The following is a 19,316-nucleotide window of genomic DNA, read 5'->3' on the forward strand; positions in this document are numbered from 1 at the left end:
GGGAAATCAGACTCCCTAATAACATTCAAAACCAGTATGTGAATGTGCGTAAAGGTTTCCGCGCTGTCATTGAAAAAGCCAAACTCAATTTCCAGAATGGTCAGCGACAACAAAGGAAGGATTAAACCAGAATGAAATCTTGACCCCAAAAGCTGTCAATCTATCCCATCCCTCAGGATAGACTAAGTTCAACGGCCATTGGCTCTTCTCTTTGAACTCTGTATGTGCTTGTGCTAACTGCTGCCAGCTGGGTCTCTGCAGCATCTGAAAACCCAGTTTGACATCCTCTGAAGTCAGCAAGATGGCAGTGGAAAGTTGATTTCCAGTGGCATCGCTGGTGATGGCATCAGGGAACCCCTGACAGAGCAGATGCCCTGGGACAGCCCATCTATTTCCACCCGAGAGAGAAGCTGGGATCTTGCAGCAGCCCATGGTGCATGTTTTTTCTCCCTCTGCTGCAGCCATCCTAAAGTTACCCCATGCTCATGGCTTAGGCTCCTTTTCTAGTCACTGCCGAGAGAAAGCCCAGCATCTCCCTGAGATCCCAGTCTCAGCTCTCCACCTTACTGTCCTCATAGCTTTTAGCTGGCCGGTGTACGAGGAGGTGTTTCCCACCCAGAGGAGATATTTCCCACCCAGAAAGTGGGAGAGAGACCAGCCGATGGATGCAGCCTCTTACCTATGATCCCCGTATACGCCAGCAGACAGGCAGCATAGCTGTCCCTCTGGCAGCCGCTCGCAGCCTGCAGGGACGGCTGGCAATTAAACTGGAACTCTGCGTAGCGTGACCTGATGGAGCGAGAGCACAAAATGGGGCGTATTAGCACAGATATTCGGGGCAAAAAGGGACATAATAGCACACTGGTGGTGTTTACGGAAGGGAACACGTTTGCAAAATCCTTTGCTGCTGTAGGTGTTGCTAAATCAGTTTGAATGAATGTCATTTTATACTCTCCTGCTGCCCCCAACAAACCCAGAAGTGGGTTTTATCCCTTTGAGGTGAGACATGAATAGGTGCTCTGGTTAATGTTTTACAGCTTCCTCTGGGACTGCAAGAAAAGTCCGGTCTTGGAAGAAATGTTTGTTTTCTGATGTGTGAAGCTGGCTTTCGCGGGAAGAGCTGTTGCAGATAGCAAGGGAATTCATTCTGTATTGCCGTTATCTGACTCTTGGGTAATAACTTCCCCTAGAGACCTAAGCCTTCATTTGGGGGCTGATTTGCTGGAAGAGGGAATCACTCTGGTCCAGTTCCTCTCTCTTCAAAGGTTATGCTCTAAATGTAGATGAGGTCAACTTCAGATTGAGGGAAATGCCCAAAGGCTCAGATATAAAATTCTCAAGCCGTCACCAGGGCTGCTGCCACATCCTCTGCTGCAGGCACCCATTCTCAGGAGAAGGTTGGACTCCTGGAGCCTGTGGAGCAAGAGGTGTATGACATACAGCTCTGACCACAGACCACCGTGCCTCGGTTTTCACACTGTCTCGGTCAAAGCACCAAACCACTTTTAGCACAAAGCAACTTTGAGTCACACACTGGGCTTGTTGGGACTGTCTGGGCCATGCAGGGAAGTCGGTGCAGCGTTCAGACAGATGGGCAGATTTCTCCTGGCATGGTGCTCCCCTGCTAGCTCGGTCGGATAAACACTGTAAATCATGCTGCCAACCAGATATTTGCCACCTAATTCTTTAGGGATGAGTCTGTTGTTGGCACATAGGCATCTAGTGGTGTTTGGACATTGTAGGATATCTAAGAGATCCACATGGGGCTTTCAGGTAGGACATAGGACCTGCTGGACATTCAGATCCATCTAAACAGTCATCCCACGACCAGGTAAGAAGGCATCTCACATGACATTTGAGCTGCTTAGGAAACCGAAGCAAGCACTAGCACTGCCGACACTTGAAGACAGGGCCCTTTAGGCGACAACCTGCAGTGTCTGAACTGTGAACTGGGTACCTCAAATGCTTACTCTGCCTGGGCAATCTCAGAAAAACTGAGCATGTTACTCCTCCCAGAGAGCATCTCTCTTCCAGACATTTTGTCGGTGCTCCTGGTCAGTGTCAGCACTCCGACTTGCGCTTTCCTGCCCACTTCTCTCCTCCTCCCCAGTCTTCTCCTTTTTTTTCCTCTTCTTCGTTCCCATGTTTGCCCCATATCAACCCCTTTCTCCCGTGCAAAGCACAGGCAAACTCTTCTTGCCCAATTTTTTGCGGCATTATTTAGGGGAGGGAGGTACTGATTGCAGGTTTTGCATTATTCATGTTCGTAGAGCCCACCCCTGCAAGCTGGGAAATTCAAGGGGTTACAGCTGTGGAGAAGCTGCAAGAGGACTAAGCAGCGCAGGCAGGGTTAGCCCTGGAGTATTTTACTCTATTTCTTTAAAGTGCCATGATTTGTTCCCGGCTCTGCTTATGCTTTCTGCACTGCTAGCTTTGACCGGGTCACACGTCAGCCCCTTGCTCCCGCCATGTCTCTAGAGGATGTTTTATATTATATATTCAGAGACCAAGGAACCAGATAATTAACAGCTGTGCTGCTTGCACGAAACGGTTTCCAGTCTCCTGGGAAGCAACACTCTCCCCTTTGAACCTCTTCTTCCCTGCTGGGCCCGCTTGTCTTGTTAGGGAGAGGGCAGTACCCCTCCGTTTCAGATTCCCTGGGTAGCCGGGTGAAATCTGAGCAAGAGCTGGTGTGGTGGCTCAAGGGCTTTGCATCTTTCAGAGCCAGCTTCAGATGTATAGCTCTGTTGTTCTCCTTCATCCACGTTTCTGGGGTGAGGAGGGGTGAGGGTATTAGTAGCAGTCCGTCCTTCCAAGAGGATGCTGCTGCTCTCACCTCCCTTTGTGAAAAGACATAATTTTTCTATTGTAATTTAAAGATGATGTGCTGATAGGGGGTGGCCGCTGGAAGTTCAGCTCAGGAAGTCCTAAAGCCCGCAATAATTAGAGACTGGGACAATACTGGGAGATGTGTCCTACACTTGCTCTTGTGCTCTTCTCCAGGTGTCTGCTCATGGCCACAGCTGCACATAGGACACCAGGCTGCGACCACCACGTTTGGTGCAGTACGGTTGCTCTTATGGTCTTACATTTACTGACAGATGGGCTCCACGCCTGAGAGCTGTATGTGGATTAACCTTCTGGAATATCAAAGACTTTTTGAGAAATAGAGGGGTGAAAATAGTACAGCTGAGGGAAAAACACTTCAGGGGTATGCCTGTGAGTGTGCACGTTGGGATGGGTCTGTGCGTGCATGGGGCTTAAATGGAAGCAGAGGAGAAAACCACCCTGGCCACATACTATGTGGTAGACTGGAGTGACAGCTGTGACTCTGAGACTCCTATTGCAATCGCTAGAACATCCAGCCTTGCAGCAGAAGGGTATATTTTTTATACATACAATTAATTTTGCTAATAAAATAAGAAAGCCATGGGTTTAAGGTATCTACAAGTGCCTGTGACTGTTAGGATAGCTTGGGTGCTCCTGTAGGATGCTTGGGCGCTCCTGTAGGATGCTTGGGCTAGGGGAGATAGATAGACAGTGATGAGACAGATTGGTGAAAGTGGCTGCAAGCACCCCACCCCACATCCCTGCTTAGCTTGCACCTTCCTGGAACTATTTCCATAGCAGGTCTTTCTTTAGGACCAAAGCCAAAAACCCATAGAAAAGGTCTAAAAAAACTCCAGCACAAACTTCTCACATCTTCTGTCTGTTAACACCTCCTGTCTAGAGTATGAGCCAAGGACATGGGTCATGGGAAGGAGCCGCTCAGGCAATGCCCTATGTCAGTGGGTTGTGGTGGGACGGGTGCCTCTGCACAGAATCCTTCAGGTGGGTGCATTGGCTCTGGTCACTGGGCTGTCACCGGTGGGTGAACCCCTGGCTTGTCCAAGGGACAGCTTTCCATGTCGGCCACCCCGGTGTGAGAACGTTACCTGCAGACGTAGTTTTCCCGGCAGGAGTCCAGAGGCGCCAGGCAGTTGGGCTTCTCCTTGGACTCGTAGGAGCAGGCAGGAACGATGGTCTGCCGCCGGCGTTCGGCACAGGCCGTGTCGTCGCAGGGGCAGAAGAGGAGCTCGTGGGTGTACTCGGGTGGCACGCGGTCGAAGAACTTGCGCAGAGCCTTGTGGCACTTGGAGCGGTTGCAGGTGTCGGCCCGGGCCAGGCGTCGGATGCAGAAGGAGACGTACTCCGTCCGCAGCCGCTGGCACATCTCGTCCACGTTGCAGGCTTTGGCAGCGTCCAGACACCGGTTCACTTGGGTCACCTCGTTCTCAGACCCTGTGGGGTGGTGGGAGATGGTGATGGGGTTTTGCACTGACCTCCCCGCCAGCAGCACCACCCTGTGCTGAGACCTTCATCCCCATCCTGCTCCCACCCATGGCCACCTCGGGGAGACCACCACCCGCTCCGAGAAGGCAGTGGCCAGGGTGAAGTTCAGATTTGCTCTCTGCGTCCTGGCAGGACCAAATCCCCTTTCCCTACTCACCTTTCCCAAGAGGTGTCACGGCCACACAACAAATTTCACACCCCATAGCCTGGTCCGCCAAGATCTTACACTTAATAAAATGAAGCTTTGCTCTACCCTGGGCATCTCATATCACTTTACCAACGTGAATTAACCAACTTGAGGCCTGGGAAGACAGCAGTCATTAGAAAGTGCCTCTATTTATGGCCATGACTGAACCCACTAGGGTGATGGGATCTCTTCTAATGGACCTTCTTTTTCCAAAAAGTGTTCAAGATCAAGCACTGAGTCAGTGGCAAAGCTGGGTCTCCTGATACGTGGGTGGTCTGCGCTAATCCTTGCACCCCAGACCCTCTACCCTGTGCAATGAGTTTCCTCAGGCCTCCGGAGAGTCAAGCCTGGCTTTGGCAGCAGCAGCGTTATGTTCATCCCAGGACCTGCTCAGCTAAGCGAGAGCTCTCCAGGTCTTAAAAAACAGTGCTCTGGCTTCCCCCATCCAGACCAGTCCTGCCCAGTATGCCCACGTCCTAAGCGGCGACAGTCCCTTCACGGGATGGGGCTCAGAGCTATCATCCAACCTGATGCCCCTGGGACCTTGATGCTGCCTGCATGTGAGCACCATGCGGGTCTCTTCCCGCACCCTTTGCAAGGTCACCCCTTTGCTGGCTTCAGCGAAATCGCTCTGCGTTTCCACCTTCTTAAATGAGAGGGGAAAGAAAGTCCCAGATTAGCAGTCTGGGTGGGAGAGCAGGGGTGTGCTGTGGGGATGCAGGGAAGGTGGAGGAAAACTTGCGGCGGGGGGAACAATCAGGAAAATAAAGCAAGAACTGTGGTGACGGATGAGAAATACACTGCCTTCGGTAGGCAAATAGGGGGTCTCACGGGTTTATATGCCAACGACCTCCTCTGCAAATGTGGGGAAAGGTGTTTGTATAACACCGGTTTTGGGGCTCCTTCAAAGATGGATGGGGCTCTGTTTTATAGAGCAGGGAAATGCTACAGAATCCCTGGTAGGAGTCGGTCGAGACATTAGGCTCTGTCTGATCGAACAGATAAGATGAGGGTCCTCGAAGCGTGAGAGAGAAAATGAATTTGAAGCCGTTTTTCACCTCTCTGAATTAAGCCCATGACCTGAAGCACACTAGAAGGACTTTGTCCCCAGCAGAGAAGGATTTTTTCACAGAGGAAAAATCCCCAGAATGATAAATTTCCAATGCAGAGTCAAGCCCTATCTTTGGCCGGGAGTTAAAACCAGCCAGTCACTGCTGACAAGTGTTAAAACATTGACAGTCTCTCTGAGCAATTCAGAACTGGCTGCCCTCCTTCATTTTCACTGACATTATCAGATGCTCCTTCTCCGAGTATTTATTTTTCCCTTCCTGTTGTCCCCGCTGCTTACAGTGAGCTGGAAGTCAAATTCCAAGTTTTGCACTTATTTTATGATGGGTGAAACTTTTGCTTGGTGTGTTCCCACCACATAGGTATTTTCCTTTAAAAATGCCCAGAGATAATATTGCTAGAGCATCGGTTTACACTGGGGAGCTGTCAGCAAACATGAAGGAAACAGTTACTTGGAAGGGTTTCATTACCCATTCAGCTAATGAATCACAGGGAACACGCTAGCTTTTCTCCTCTTCCCACGCAACAACAGAAGATGTGCTTTTTTAAATCACCGCTACAATTAGAGCAGAGGGATATAATTCTGTGTGTACAGTTTTAATAGTGGCCATATATTGCTTATGTAAAATTGGGTTAAAAATACCTGTTGCTCTGACTTGGCACACGGTCATGGGGATGTCTTATGTTTCAACAAGTTCTTGGGAATTTTTTTTTTTGGCAGATTTGAAAGAAGGTCCTTTGGCAGTGCTGACCGTATGATCCCGGGCACTGGATAGGCACAGGGTGGCAGGTCATAAGTTATGTTATAGAAGGTGTTGATGAGTATAAATAGGGAAAAAAAGGTTAAACCAAGAAACTTCATGTCCCTAGATGGATGCTGAGTCCTTTGGTACATATCCCTGCTGCTCTGGGCGCATTCTCTTTGCTGCCCAGCCGGTTTCAGTCTGCTTTAAAAACCTGACAATGCGTTAACCGTGCAAAAAAATCCCCATCCTCCCCATCCCTAGATTTTGCCGTGCTCTGAAGAGCCCTGTAGGACTTTCAGCAAAAGGGGAAAAACTCCAGTAAAGAAGGCCATGACCCGGCAAACAGCTTTGTGCATGCTTCACTTTCCATGCTCAAATCAGTCAAGTGGAGTCAATAAGAAGGTGTGAGGTCAGGGAGCACCCTCCTTCCTCTCGCTGCTCAGATTGTCGAGGGCTGATGGGTTAATTTGCTCCCGGACATTTTCATCTAACAAGTGCCTCGCCATCGCGGGGACTGCAGACATCCATTGGCTGCAGGGACATGCTGCTCCTTACTTGCTTGGGTGCACTCCAGCTGTGGATGCCACCCCAGAGTCAGGTGCATATCTGGGAAGAGCTGCAACAGGATTGCTGTTTTGGCACATCTGCCAGAGACACACGAGGAGTACATTACCTGCTCCCAGACAGGTAGTTTGGTAACAATAATCAGCGTCGGTAAAGATTCCCCACGGCTGTGGTGCATAAGCAGAGTCGAACGCTGGTTGTGGTGGCAGCTGTGACATTGGTGATGGATGGCTTAATAGCTACCGCACTGACCTTTTAACTGCTGAGCCGGCGGTTCATGCCCTCAAGAGGGTTAAAAGGTGTCGGGCAGCTCTGCTTACATTATTAAGTGGCTTACATGATGCAGAGCAGAACACGGGTCTGAGTCCTGAGGTTGCCCTCAGGGCATGGGGTTAAAGGCTGTGGCTGGGATCAACCGGTACGTTGGGTTATTGACCTTTTTGCCTGCAGAGTTTGACCCTGTGGCTGATGTGGAAGTACGTTCTCGTACCTAACGATACCCAGGCAGCCCCTGCTCGGCAGGGTGTCTGCACGGCACAGGTCATCCACCTGCTGTGGAGAATCAGCCCACCTGTGATGGCTCATTGGAAGAGGCTTTCCTGCTACGTCCCTCAGTCCCAGCCCTTCACAGTATGGACACGAAAAACGCCAAAGAATGAAAATCACAAATGCTTCTTCCTAGGACATGTTCTTCTACCAACAGTATAGCCCAGGAATCACAAGCAGCTCCATGGAAAAATGATTGCAAGATCTCATCAATGCTTTGTGAAAAGACCACAAAGGACTGCCTTGTCCATAGCGCTCGATCCCACAGCCAGTTCCCCCCTGTTTGAACCAGTCTCTGTAAGAGCATCTTCCCACCCACCTACCTGCGGTGATGGATGCCAGCCGGACGTAATCAAAGCCTCTGATGAACGGCTCGTAAGGGGAACTCTCCAGTACATTCATGCCTGGGTTGAAAAGAGAAGTTAGTGAGCAGGCAGCTGAGGCTCCTGAGGGATGTCCGAGATGTCCGAGGTTCAACAGATGCAGTGCAGGTTTGCTTGGTGGGTCCAAGGGGCTGCGTGCTCTAAAGGCCATAAGTAAATGGATACTCAGAGTCACAGGAACTGAGGTATGGCCATATCCTTAGAGAAGGGAAGAGAATGTAACTGGCTTTTTAAAATATATCACAGTTTTGGAGTAGGACAGCCTCTCAGGGAAATAGAATCATAGAATCATTTAGGTTGGAAAAGACCTTCAAGATCATCAAGTCCAACCATCAACGATGCCCACTAAACCATGTCCTGAATGTTGAGTTGCAACCCTCAATAGCTCAAGACTTGGGCCCCTTGACAGGGATTGCCGCTGATGACACCAGGCATGATGTAGCACAGGCTCTTGCTCGTGGGCACAGTTCAAGCCACCAGCTCCCTACATACATGGAGTTTCCATCACCATTCTTGCTATTTTCTATATGTCCCTCCCTGGTTCAATGGTCCTCACCTGTTTCTAGGACACAGCCAGGGCTGTGCACAGGGCTCTGTGTGTAGCAACGCGCACGCCTTAATATTTATTAACACCTCTCCCCTTCTCCTTGCCAACAGCCCTTTCTTACCCGGCGTAGAGCTAATGACCCACAGCTCCAGCAGAAACTTCCCCTCTTCATTTTTAAGTTGCTGGGAAGCTAATTTTATTCAATTGGTGCTTCCCTTTCACGTGCTCAATGGTCTGTAATGCCCCGTCATCCTGATGGATACCACAGAATATTATTGAAGCAAACAGCTCAGTATCATTTTTTTTTTTTATTAGACATTTAGATGGATATGGACAGCAGCAGCAGATGTACTGGCTGGGATAAAAGGACTATCAAACCTCATGCTCCGGGCATATGCTGATCACCAGCTGCGGTCAGGAAGAAACGGCTCCCAGGGTACACAGCCCTGTGCAATTACCACAGGTGCATTACAAGGCAGCTTTACACCTTCATTGAAATATCTTGCATCGTTACTGACTGGAGAGGGGCCCATTTGTATGTTCCAGCATAGCAGTTTTATGTCCTGATGATATAGCACCTTATCAGAGAATTGTTATCAGGTTGTCATCATGTTATTGTGTCTCCAAATGGGAAGGTGGCTAAACACAGGCGCGCTCAAGAGAAGCTGAGTAAATAGTATGCTTTGTAAATTCCCTGAGCACACACTTCCACAATTGATTTTATAAGAGGGCTTCCAGGAAGCTTTTTACAGCCTCCTGGGTATGTACGACTGAGAGACAAAGCTCTACACGGAGCATGTGGATTGGCTTCCTTTCTCAGTCAATTAAACGTGTTTAAGGACTCTGAAACATGTGACTGTTATGAAATATATTTCCCCAGGGAAATTAAGGCAAGGAAATCAAAGGTTTGGCAGTGTGAATCTGCATTGCAAGTGAACTCAGTGCTTGAAAAAATGTGGGGCTCAGAACGTGACAGCAGAGGAGAAGTAGGGCAGAGTCTTGGCAGTCTCCGATAACACCCCTCTCACAGTCGTCCCCAAGACAGAGTTCCCAAACCGCTGGGCAGGGAGCCTATCCATCCCGGCCATCCAGCACCCATCTCCTACTCTGCATCTGGAGACCCACGCCTGGCCCCTGCCTGCTCCCAGCACTCCCTGCCGTCCCCACACTGCTCTTCCAGCAGTGGTGCAGGAGCTGGAAGTCCTCCTGACGCCACTGTCCTCCACAGCCACGTCGCAGATGAACTGCGTCCAAAGCTTCACGCCACGAAGGTCCACGGGGAAGGAGTTGCAAAGCAACCTGTTAAGATGAGCGGAGAGGCTGGATTGCTACCTCTTCCCCAGGCTTCACTTCAATGCAAACAAATTCACCTGGCACGTAATTATGGCAAAGATTGGATGCTGGAAGGTGCTGAGGTCTCCTGTTTCCCCAGTTGGCTCACACCACCACGCTCTGCACCCTCCAAGCTGCGGCACCTGAAAGCTTTCCGGGAACTTGATCAAGCAGTTCCCATTCTGGCAAGCCTGTGCATTATAGTCTCCATCCTCTTTGTTTTGCTTGGCCTTTTGGCCTGTGTTATCACCCCTGCACCTTTCCTTTCAGCTTTCAGCCAGCAGTGTTTTATTAATCTATTTTGCAGCCCATGGCTGGAAGGTTCTGTTTTATTCCCCTTTTTAATTTTCATGGTGCATAAAATACTCACCAGCCTGACAAGGAAGAGTTATGGCCACTGAGGTGCAGTTTTATGATGACTCTTAAAAAACGTCAAAATCCAAACTTACTAAATACTGGCTCTGGGAACACTTTAAATTCCAACTTGATGTCACCAGCCCCAAATCTTCACTAACCCAAAGACACTGGTACATTTGAGAGCCTCCAAGAGAGTGATATTTTTAAGTTCATGCTGTTTTTTCCCCAACGTCCATGCTTTGTATAGTGTTTCTGTAAAATCCATGGCTTTCATGGTCTTGGCTAACATACTTAGATGCAAAACATACCATGCATTTCCCCAGCAAAAGGTCTCAAGGTATACTGGGAACATCACAAGAAAAAGGGCAGGTTAAAAAAAATAGGAAGGAGGTGTCTTAGGTTTTCAGGATTGCTTTCCCCAAAATGTTATTACTGTGGGGGTCAGTAGGTCTTGAGAGGGAATGGGATACTACAGGGGTGACCTTTTTTTGCAGCCACTTAGGTGCTGGGGAGCTCTGTAGAAAGCCCCAGCAGTAATTCCCTTTTAGGAAGATCGTCAGAAATGAGTACTCTGCTCAACTGACCTTCCATCAACGTGTGGTGGATGCTCCAGTAGACACTCAAGCAGTGCTTCTCCTTTTTCATGCCTCGCTTGCACTTGCAGCCGTATAGCTGGCTGGAGAGCAGGGCCGTCACGGTGCTCCGGCACTGGTTCTTGGCATCGGGGCCCAGCTTGTTGGCTCCATTGCCTGCGATGCATTGCCGGAGGGTCCTGAATTTGGCGCTGCAGATGGGGTCATTGGTACAGGACTCACCGGCTTGAAGGCAGTCCCTGCTAGAGCTGACAGCTTCCGCCATACCTTCTGCAAGAAAACCAGAGAAGTGGTGTGAGGGTGATGGAGCAACCCCAGGTGGGAAATGAATTTTGTCTCCCATGAGCTGGACCAGGCTGGGATGTCCATCTTCACGTGCAGAGATGGAAATCTCTCTTATCACCACCCACTCGACAAGGAACGACCCTGCTTCTGAAGTCTTAAGTGGGCAGATCCCTCCCCAAAGGTCAACTGAAGGGTTTAAATCCCCAGGCTTGCCACTACTACTCATGGATTGCCCCCATGATGGGGAACACTGGCTGCTCGAGTGTGCTGCAGCATTGCTCAGCAGTGTCGCAGAGGAGCAGGAATGGGAAGTTGAAGGGATGTTAAAGAGACAAGACACAACCTGAGATTCAACACCTCAACCCAACACTCTCTCTCCCATATTGCTGGGCCACCAGCAGCAGCGAGATGCATGTGGCGTCAAGCCGAGGAGCCAGAAGGAGAGGTCACCTCTTTCCTGGAGACCGGGTTCTTCCTGATTTCAGAGGGTGACCCTGGATGGGGTCAGCCTGGAAGAAGGATTATATGTGGCAGAGACTTCATAGAATCATAGAATCATAGAATCATTTTGGTTGGAAAAGACCTTCAAGATCATCGAGTCCAACCATTAACCGTGCCCCCTAAACCATGCCCTGGAGTACCCTGTCCACTCGCTTTTTGAATACCTCCAGGGATGGTGACTCAACCACTTCCCTGGGCAGCCCATTCCAATGTTTGACAACCCTCTCAGTAAAAAAATTTTTCCTAATATCTAACCTAAATCTCCCTTGCCTCAACTTGACCAGTTCCTGGTGCTTGCTCTTTCCAGCTTGGAGCACAAAAAGCTCTCCAAGCCCTTTGCTCCCCCAGTTCCTTATCTTATTTCTCCCATCTGATGTTAAGAGCAGACCAATGCTATGGAGACCCCCAGATTTTCTTCCTTGCGCACAATTTAACTCTGTGTACACCTCCCCGAAGCTATGAATGGCTCTGTATGGGGTGTTTTGAGACATGGAGTCAGCCCACATGTGTCCCAGGAGCTGGCCCTTGTTCACTGCCACCACCTCCCCAGGACTCCCATCGTTTTGCCTTGGCTTTTTCCAAGCTTCCGTAACTTCTCCTCAATTACTTGTAAAAACACCAGAAGTGTTCTGTTCCCCACGCTGAAAGAATAGAGGATAGCGTGGGAGGAAGATATTATTGCTACGTGTACACCAATAAATTAAACATGGTCGGGGGGGCTCTGTGGTGCTGTGCCCCCGTGGCCTGGAGCAGACCGTTTCCATGCTATTAAATGCTCTTCCTTTCTAAAACAGGCTGGCCACATCCAGAGTGACTGCTGGGGATGTGCTCAGTCCAAGGGTCACGGCTGCATCGCCGCACCCCAACGATGGCAGGGCATGGTGATAGCCAGGTGATGGAGAGGAGACGGGGTCAGGACAAGGCGAATCGCGCTCTTTCCAGTTGGTGTGATGCTCTGGAGCATGTTGACATAGGTCAGGCATGGCTGCAGCATGGGTTGGGGGAGTGATGAAGAGGGAAACCTGGTTTACGGAAGGGAAGAATCAGCCCCTGTGCCTATAATGTAATTTTGGATCTCGCTGTACTACAAAACCAGAAAGTGCTGTCATGACCTTGAAGGAGGACTTCTCAAATACTTCCCAAAGGAGCTCCTTGTCCCTCGCATAATTTGTCTTCCCTTTGGATAGGAACCAGAAGGGTAAAGACACCTTACCCTTCACGGGGTAGATAAGGTGGGGGCACCTTCTGGTTTCTGAGCCCCTCCAGGGTCTGTTTCTGGTGAGACCCAACTTGGGCAATATTAGAAAATCCTCTCTCCTGAGAAAAATGCTGGGCCCTGATTTCCATCTCTGAGGGCTTCGTGAGTTCTCCCCTCTCTCCAAGAGTCTATTGATCTCTCCAAAAAGTCCCTTTTTCCTCCTTCCACCTGTTACCTCTCCTGTCCTGAATTTCTACATCTGCCTCTGCTGCCTTCCCAGTTCAGTGCTCGAGCCCAGTATATTCATTTCTCTTCCCTCAGCAGTCACAGCATGTTTGCTAAGAAGAAGCTGCTTCTGTTGCTCTTGATTAGAGTAGAAGGTAGCAGCTGGAGTTCAGATATTTCAATTATGTTTATTACAAACTTTGGGTGAACCCACCAGGAGGTTTCCTCCTGAAATATCCCAATGGCATCTCAAATGCAAAACCTTTCATCAAACTCCAGACTATTTTGAAGTGCCTCATGGCCAACGTCAAGCTTTCAGTCATTTCAAATCTCACAACACCTCAAATTTGAGTTCTCGTACTCCTGATTCATTCACAGACCTGGTTTATTTAGCACTCAAGGCTTGTTTGGATCTGCCAAATGTGGAGAGAGAAATTATTTCCAACACGCAGGAAACTCTGCCTCGGGCTGTCATATCTTGAAGAACTCTGAACACAAGGAACCAGTTTCCTTGAAATATCATTTGGTCTGCAATTTCACTGCGATCCATAAAATGAGCCAGAGCTGCTCATAGTCCTTGCTTTCAGACACCACTGAATTTTTCCATGCACATATCTGAGCAGAATCCGTAGGGGAAAAAAAAAAGTGCTTGACTTATTTTGCCCTGGCTGTCTCCAAAGGATCTCCTCTGGTCGAGGATAAAGCATGGCAGGTTTTATTCTAGAAGAGATGACTTTGTCAGTGTCATGTCAGCTGCTAGAAAAGTAGGTTAAAATAGAAATTATGACTCTCCTTCCCCCTCTCCACTACATGAATTGCAGGAGATACTCCCCAGGATGGTTATAAACACAGCCAGCCTGTAAAAGCCGTAAAACACTTTGGGATCCCACTTTAAATAAATCAAGCAGATTGACCATTTGAGAAATTTTCCTGCAAAATTTTAAGTAAATATATCCTCAAGCTGAGACTTGCTTCATAGAACAAAGGCCAGGGGTGAATATTTACAGCCCAAGCCCAAAGCATAAAACATCCTCATTCAGACTTTATGACAGAGGTGCTTGAAGCAACTTGAAGTGGAGCGTCACGAATGACCTGTTCCATAATCATGTCCCTTAAAAACCAAATCATTCAGGGGCTTTTATTGTTAGCATTGTCTTTGCAACTGAGACAACATAACACCACGTTTTTCCTCCTCACACTACCCCTGAGAGAGTAATTTTATGCAACATTAAAAGAGCGGCTCTTAGGGAAAAAAAAAATAAATCTCTGTGACTTATAAAATAGATGGTGCTTCCTAGTAGGCAGGGACAAAAGCAAAATCAGGTCTTCTCTCCCAAAGATGGAGTGCCCTTTCTGGTTTTGCCTTCAAAAATAACATCTTGCGGACTCTCCGCCACAGGATTTTCCTCCATCTCTGCCCCTGGCTGACCAGGGGGCTCGGGATATGCACCGGGTTGTGCACGGCTTGGGATTTCCATGCCTCTGCTTTTCTAATAGCAGACCTTCCAGCTCCCTCTGCTCTCTTTAAAAGGCCATTTGTCTGGATTTTTATTCCTCGCTTGCTGCTAATTTCATGCTGTTTACGGTGGGCAGATGGAGTAATGAGTTTATTTTCACATCCTGTTTGTAGCTATGCTCCACATCTGTTTCTGCTCTTGCTTACCTCAGTGACACTTGCATAAAGTTACTCCTAACGTGCAGGAAAAATCTGGCTCTTCCCATTGCCTTAACAGACCCTCGGTTCTTCTTATACAGGTATCTCAAAGTGCGTTTGGTTGAACGAGGTCTGGCTCTCCGCCAAGGAGACCGTTTTCTTCACCAAGGACATGCAGCTGTGCCTGGGGTACAGAAGTATGGAGATGACCCCATGGGGTCTGGAAACGGTGAACAAAATGCCTGGAGAGCACCAGCGCGGGGCCCTGCCACTCGGCCTTTCTGATCCAACCAACGCTTGGGCTTCAGATGTTATAGGAGGGACTACACTGTTTCTCATGGTGCTGCTCAACCTGGGGCTTTGGGATACATCCCCCTCCCCTCCAGTTTTTGTATGGATGAGGTGTGAATCCTTTTACCTCCCTGATTCACGCACGGTCCTAGGGAGTGATGAACACTGTTTTTATTGCCATGACAAGCTGTTGACTCCAGAATATTTGGTGTTTGCTTTTACAATAGAGAGGAGAATAACCACCCAAATTCTCCAACAAAGCAACAGGAGTGGTTTATTACCCCTTTAGGTTAGTTGGACATCTTTTACATAATTCTTCCTCAACCAGGCCTGCCAAATCTTGCACAATGAGTACAAGTATGACGCAGAAGGCTCCTGCCTCTCACTCCCCTCGTGCTCAGGCTGGATCTCCTGTGTTCATGCATTCTCCATGCTGTGGGATCCCTTCTGCTCTGCCACCTCATGTGCCTGCTGAACTTCAGAGGTCTTCTGCTGACCAGACATATCACATGCAACATGTCATGGTGTGTGAGAGGCTGTCCCTCTACAAGCCTTGTTTTGCCTGCAAAAGTGGATGGCTCTCTTCATGCCAGAGTCAGTCTTCCACCCACGTGAACGGCTGGGAGAGGACATTGCAAAGTGTTCTTGCATCCTGCGCTAACGTGACAGACACCTGCAGAACCGGGGTCTAAACCTGAGGTGGGGACCAGACCATCCCTCTGCGTTCAGCTGGGAGAAATGGCCATCACTGGGCAATCCTAATAGGCTGGGTCAAATTAGGTCATCTGTAGGACAGACGTTGGTGCTTGCTAATGGGCAACTGCCTGATATCCAGAAACTTTCAACTTACCCAGAGCTGTCAGAAATAAGTTGTTACACACAGTTGTCCTGGAGTGAAAAATAATGGGAAAGAGAGTCTGGAAGAAATATTCCCAGTATTTCCCAAATATTCATAAACCAATAGTGATACATGAATGGGGCCAGGTGGCTAATGCAGGTGGTCACTGCTAAACCTTGTTTAGACTATGTTTTCACATCATGATTTTACAGCCAAGTGCTCAGGATCACCTAAGGAACAAGCTCTTGTATAGAGCTCAAGCTTCATTTCCCATTTACTGTCAAAATAGCTGCAGAGTGTGCAGAGCTGCCCCAGTAAACACCTCCACCATACCAATGGTCCTTCCCCCAAACCTGCTTGAGAACAGCCCTCCCAGGAGATCCCACACACCTTGTCCAGAACTCATAGCTGTCATCTGGATGTCGTAGTGCCCAGCAATCCTCTTCGGGATGCTGTTCTCCAGGCAAGGGAAAGTTTCCTTCCCTTCCGTCTGTCTTGCCCTGAGCTTGGTGCACGCTCAGTCCTCCAACACCGTGAACACTTTGAGGGCTGGCTCACTGTTTGCTGGATTAGATCAGAGCAGCTCACGCGAGGAGGATGACACCATTCATTGCTATCAGCCCTCTGTGAACTTAGATGGTTTTACAACATAACACACACATAATGAAATCCCACAATGCAAGCTGATCTTCTTTTGCTAGTGATTCTTCCCACTCAGCACTGGGGGGGGTGGAATTTGCTGAGAACAGCTCAGGAATGTTATGCCTGAGGGTGTCAAAGCAATACTGGAAAGTTCAGACCAACAACAAGCTGCGTGTCTCGAGCAGGCATTAAAAATGTACTGCCTGACTCTGTACCTACAGCTCTGAACTTTCTTCCCTTACTTTCAGGTTATAAGCAATCTTTTGTCTGTATTTGCTCGGCGCCTTCAAGCAGGACTTTACAGGCACTGGGGAAATAGAAATAAATACAATAACATTCACTGTTTCCTTCTCCTCCAATATAATAATGTAGAAGATAATTTACTCATTATATGGAATCAAACCCAAAAGAAACCACATTCCTCTGATCTGTCTTCCTGCTTATCATAGACTAATACATGACACCTAGATACCTTCAGAGAAGCCTGAAAACTTGAGATGTCCTGTAGGTCAAGACCCCTGTGGTGGCAGGAATTTTATTAAGCAAGCCATCCCAGCTGTCCTTTGGCATGATGGATCTGCGCAAGTCAGATGATGAACAAATGTTTTTCGTGGGCTATTCTCTGCCCTGTGAGGACTTACAATGCAAAGTGAGAGTGAAATGTGATGGCCACAAGCGTTAAATGAAAGCCAAAGAGGGTTCAGTGAGTCGGGTTTTAGACATCTGCTGAGATGAACTCAATAATCCCCTATTTGTCTTTGACAGCCCTTCTCATCTGCAGCTCTCTTTTAGCCATTTGCCAAGGAGGCAAGTGTCGCTCTGACTTTGACGAAGCCTGAAAAGATGAAGCCATTTCTTTGTTCCCTACCAGATCAATGACTAGAACCTGGCTAGGAAAAAAAAGAAAAAAAAAAAATCATGGGCTGGGGCATCAGTTGTTGGATTATGTCTGCAAACTTTCAAGTTGGAAAAAAATCTTGAGCCCTCTGGGTGTCTGTGGTCTGGTGAAGTTACATCATGCCTCCATTACCCTTAAGGAGAAAAAAATTCTTCATCTATTCTTCATTTATTACCTCATGGTAACTTGGTGTGAAGTCTCCCTAGATATCACTACTCTCCTACACTAACTCATCCTTTTTGACAAGGCTTTAGCCTTTGTTTTCTAAAAATGCCTCTGGAATGCCCCGTCCTGCTGGCCTGACTCAGCCAGACTAACCACCGAATCAGCTATAAAAAATATTCGTATGAAAGGAAGATGCAAATCAGACCGTCACACTCAGTGCATGACCTGGTTGCAAATAGTTGCGTACCTATTCCAAATAAGATTAATCCATCTGACTAGAAAGAAGGCTTAAAACTTTTGAGCATCCATGAAGTCTCAGACTGGGTACATGCTATTCTGAAGTGTGTACCCTGAAACCCATATTGTACAACAGGATACAAGTTTTGCCAGTGAACATGATCCATGTCACATTCGTTGCTTGCTAAAATTTGGGGACACCGTGTTATTGATATATTGGGGGGGTTCAGTCCCTGATTTCTGGTGTAAAAGAGGTGCTTCCCCCATTCCAAAGCTAACCAGTTATACCACCAACAGGAGACAGTGGTTACTGGGGCCTGTGATCACTAGGATCTTAACACTGGTGCCTAAAAATAAGCATCCCATCCTGTGGGATAACTGAGGGTCTCGGGATATCAGCTCCTAGTCTGTGAAGATAAGAGCACATCTAGCAGAGAGCTGTAAAGACAACTATTATTAAAGGCTGTGAGGTCTCAAGGGCTAGAGGAGATCTCTAAATACTTAAAGTAGATACACGTAAGACCACAAGTTCCACCTAAGTTGAACTTTAAAATGTCCTGGCCATGTGGTAGAGACATAAAGATTCTCTGCTGAGGCACAGCAAAGCAAATTTAGACCCAAGACGGCTCCTTTTTAGCTCTAGCTCTGGCTGGGTCTGCTCAACCACACTACCTTGTCTTCTTTCCCCTTTCTGACCTCTCATGTTCCTCATCCAGAGACGTCCTTATGTGCTGGGCAGGGCTCTGACATACCCCCATTCACCCAAAAGATGATGGTGAGCAAGAGCTTTGATTGTGTGACTTCTTATGGCTTCACGACTGGTATTTGACCTTCGTATGCTGTAGAAAGTGCATCCCAAGGAAGGTGACTCAATAAGAATATCGAGGATTCTTGATATTCAGAGTCATCTTTACTCTTTCTATTAGGCTGATCCCAAGAAGACATTGTGGGCATCCTGTCCCTAAGAGAGGAATCCGTTATGCATTTTTTTGGAGTGGCATGGCACACTAAGGCAGTGTAGCTGGCCATGGCTGCAAGGTGAGAAGCATACAGGTTGCCTGCATCTCTTGGAAAACCTCAGTCTGATCTCCCCAGAAAGCAGGGAAGAGAGAATGTATGCATGCACGGGCATGTGCGAGTGTGTGTGTGTGTGTGGAGGGAGGGTTGTGGAAAATGCAGTGAGTATTGTTCATGCCTAGCATTTATTCAGTCAAAACCACAGCTGATGGGAACATATATGGACTTTACAGCCGAGGCACTAAGTGTATTGCTTTGAATGTGTATTTATTGCTGGCATTTTAAAGCAACTCTTACTGGCATATCAAAATACTTTGAATGAAAGCTGCCATTGAAAGAGGAGTCATTATCACTTCAATTGGTGCTGCATTCAGATGAACTGAGAGCAATCTAGAAAGGATAGCAATCGTCAGTAATGCTTCACACACGGGTGACTGCCATTCACCCTGTCCAGCGCTATGACATTTTCTTTTCCTCTTTGATATCCTTGAGAAGAGTGTGCGACATGTCAGAGCTCTCCACTGCAACAGTGAAAGCAACAGTCCTGATGAGGTCTTTTTCTAAGCAAGATCTGGCTATAGGAGCCCCAAACATAGAAGTCCATCCCCCACTGGAGAGGGGAAGCGTGTTTTTCAGTGTGTTGCCACCCTGAATTGTGGCAAAAAGGGGCAAGTTTAGATGGAAGCTGGAGACTTCAAAAAAATCATGGA

General features: G+C 48.2%; 1 protein-coding gene across 1 annotated transcript in view; it reads right to left on the reverse strand.

Annotated features, from left to right (window-relative positions):
• GFRA4 (GDNF family receptor alpha 4) overlaps positions 1-19,316 on the reverse strand; it is a 71,471-nt gene that overhangs the window by 3,199 nt on the left and 48,956 nt on the right. Inside the window, exons 2-5 of the mRNA XM_052780841.1 lie at positions 10,647-10,925; positions 7,767-7,847; positions 3,936-4,281; positions 680-789 (exon numbers count right to left, since the gene is read on the reverse strand). Coding sequence (XP_052636801.1) covers positions 680-789; positions 3,936-4,281; positions 7,767-7,847; positions 10,647-10,925 — 816 coding nt within the window. The remainder of the gene's footprint in view (positions 1-679; positions 790-3,935; positions 4,282-7,766; positions 7,848-10,646; positions 10,926-19,316) is intronic.

This window comes from Harpia harpyja, chromosome 2, assembly GCF_026419915.1.
Source record: "Harpia harpyja isolate bHarHar1 chromosome 2, bHarHar1 primary haplotype, whole genome shotgun sequence".
In the NCBI taxonomy this organism is placed as follows: domain Eukaryota; kingdom Metazoa; phylum Chordata; class Aves; order Accipitriformes; family Accipitridae; genus Harpia; species Harpia harpyja.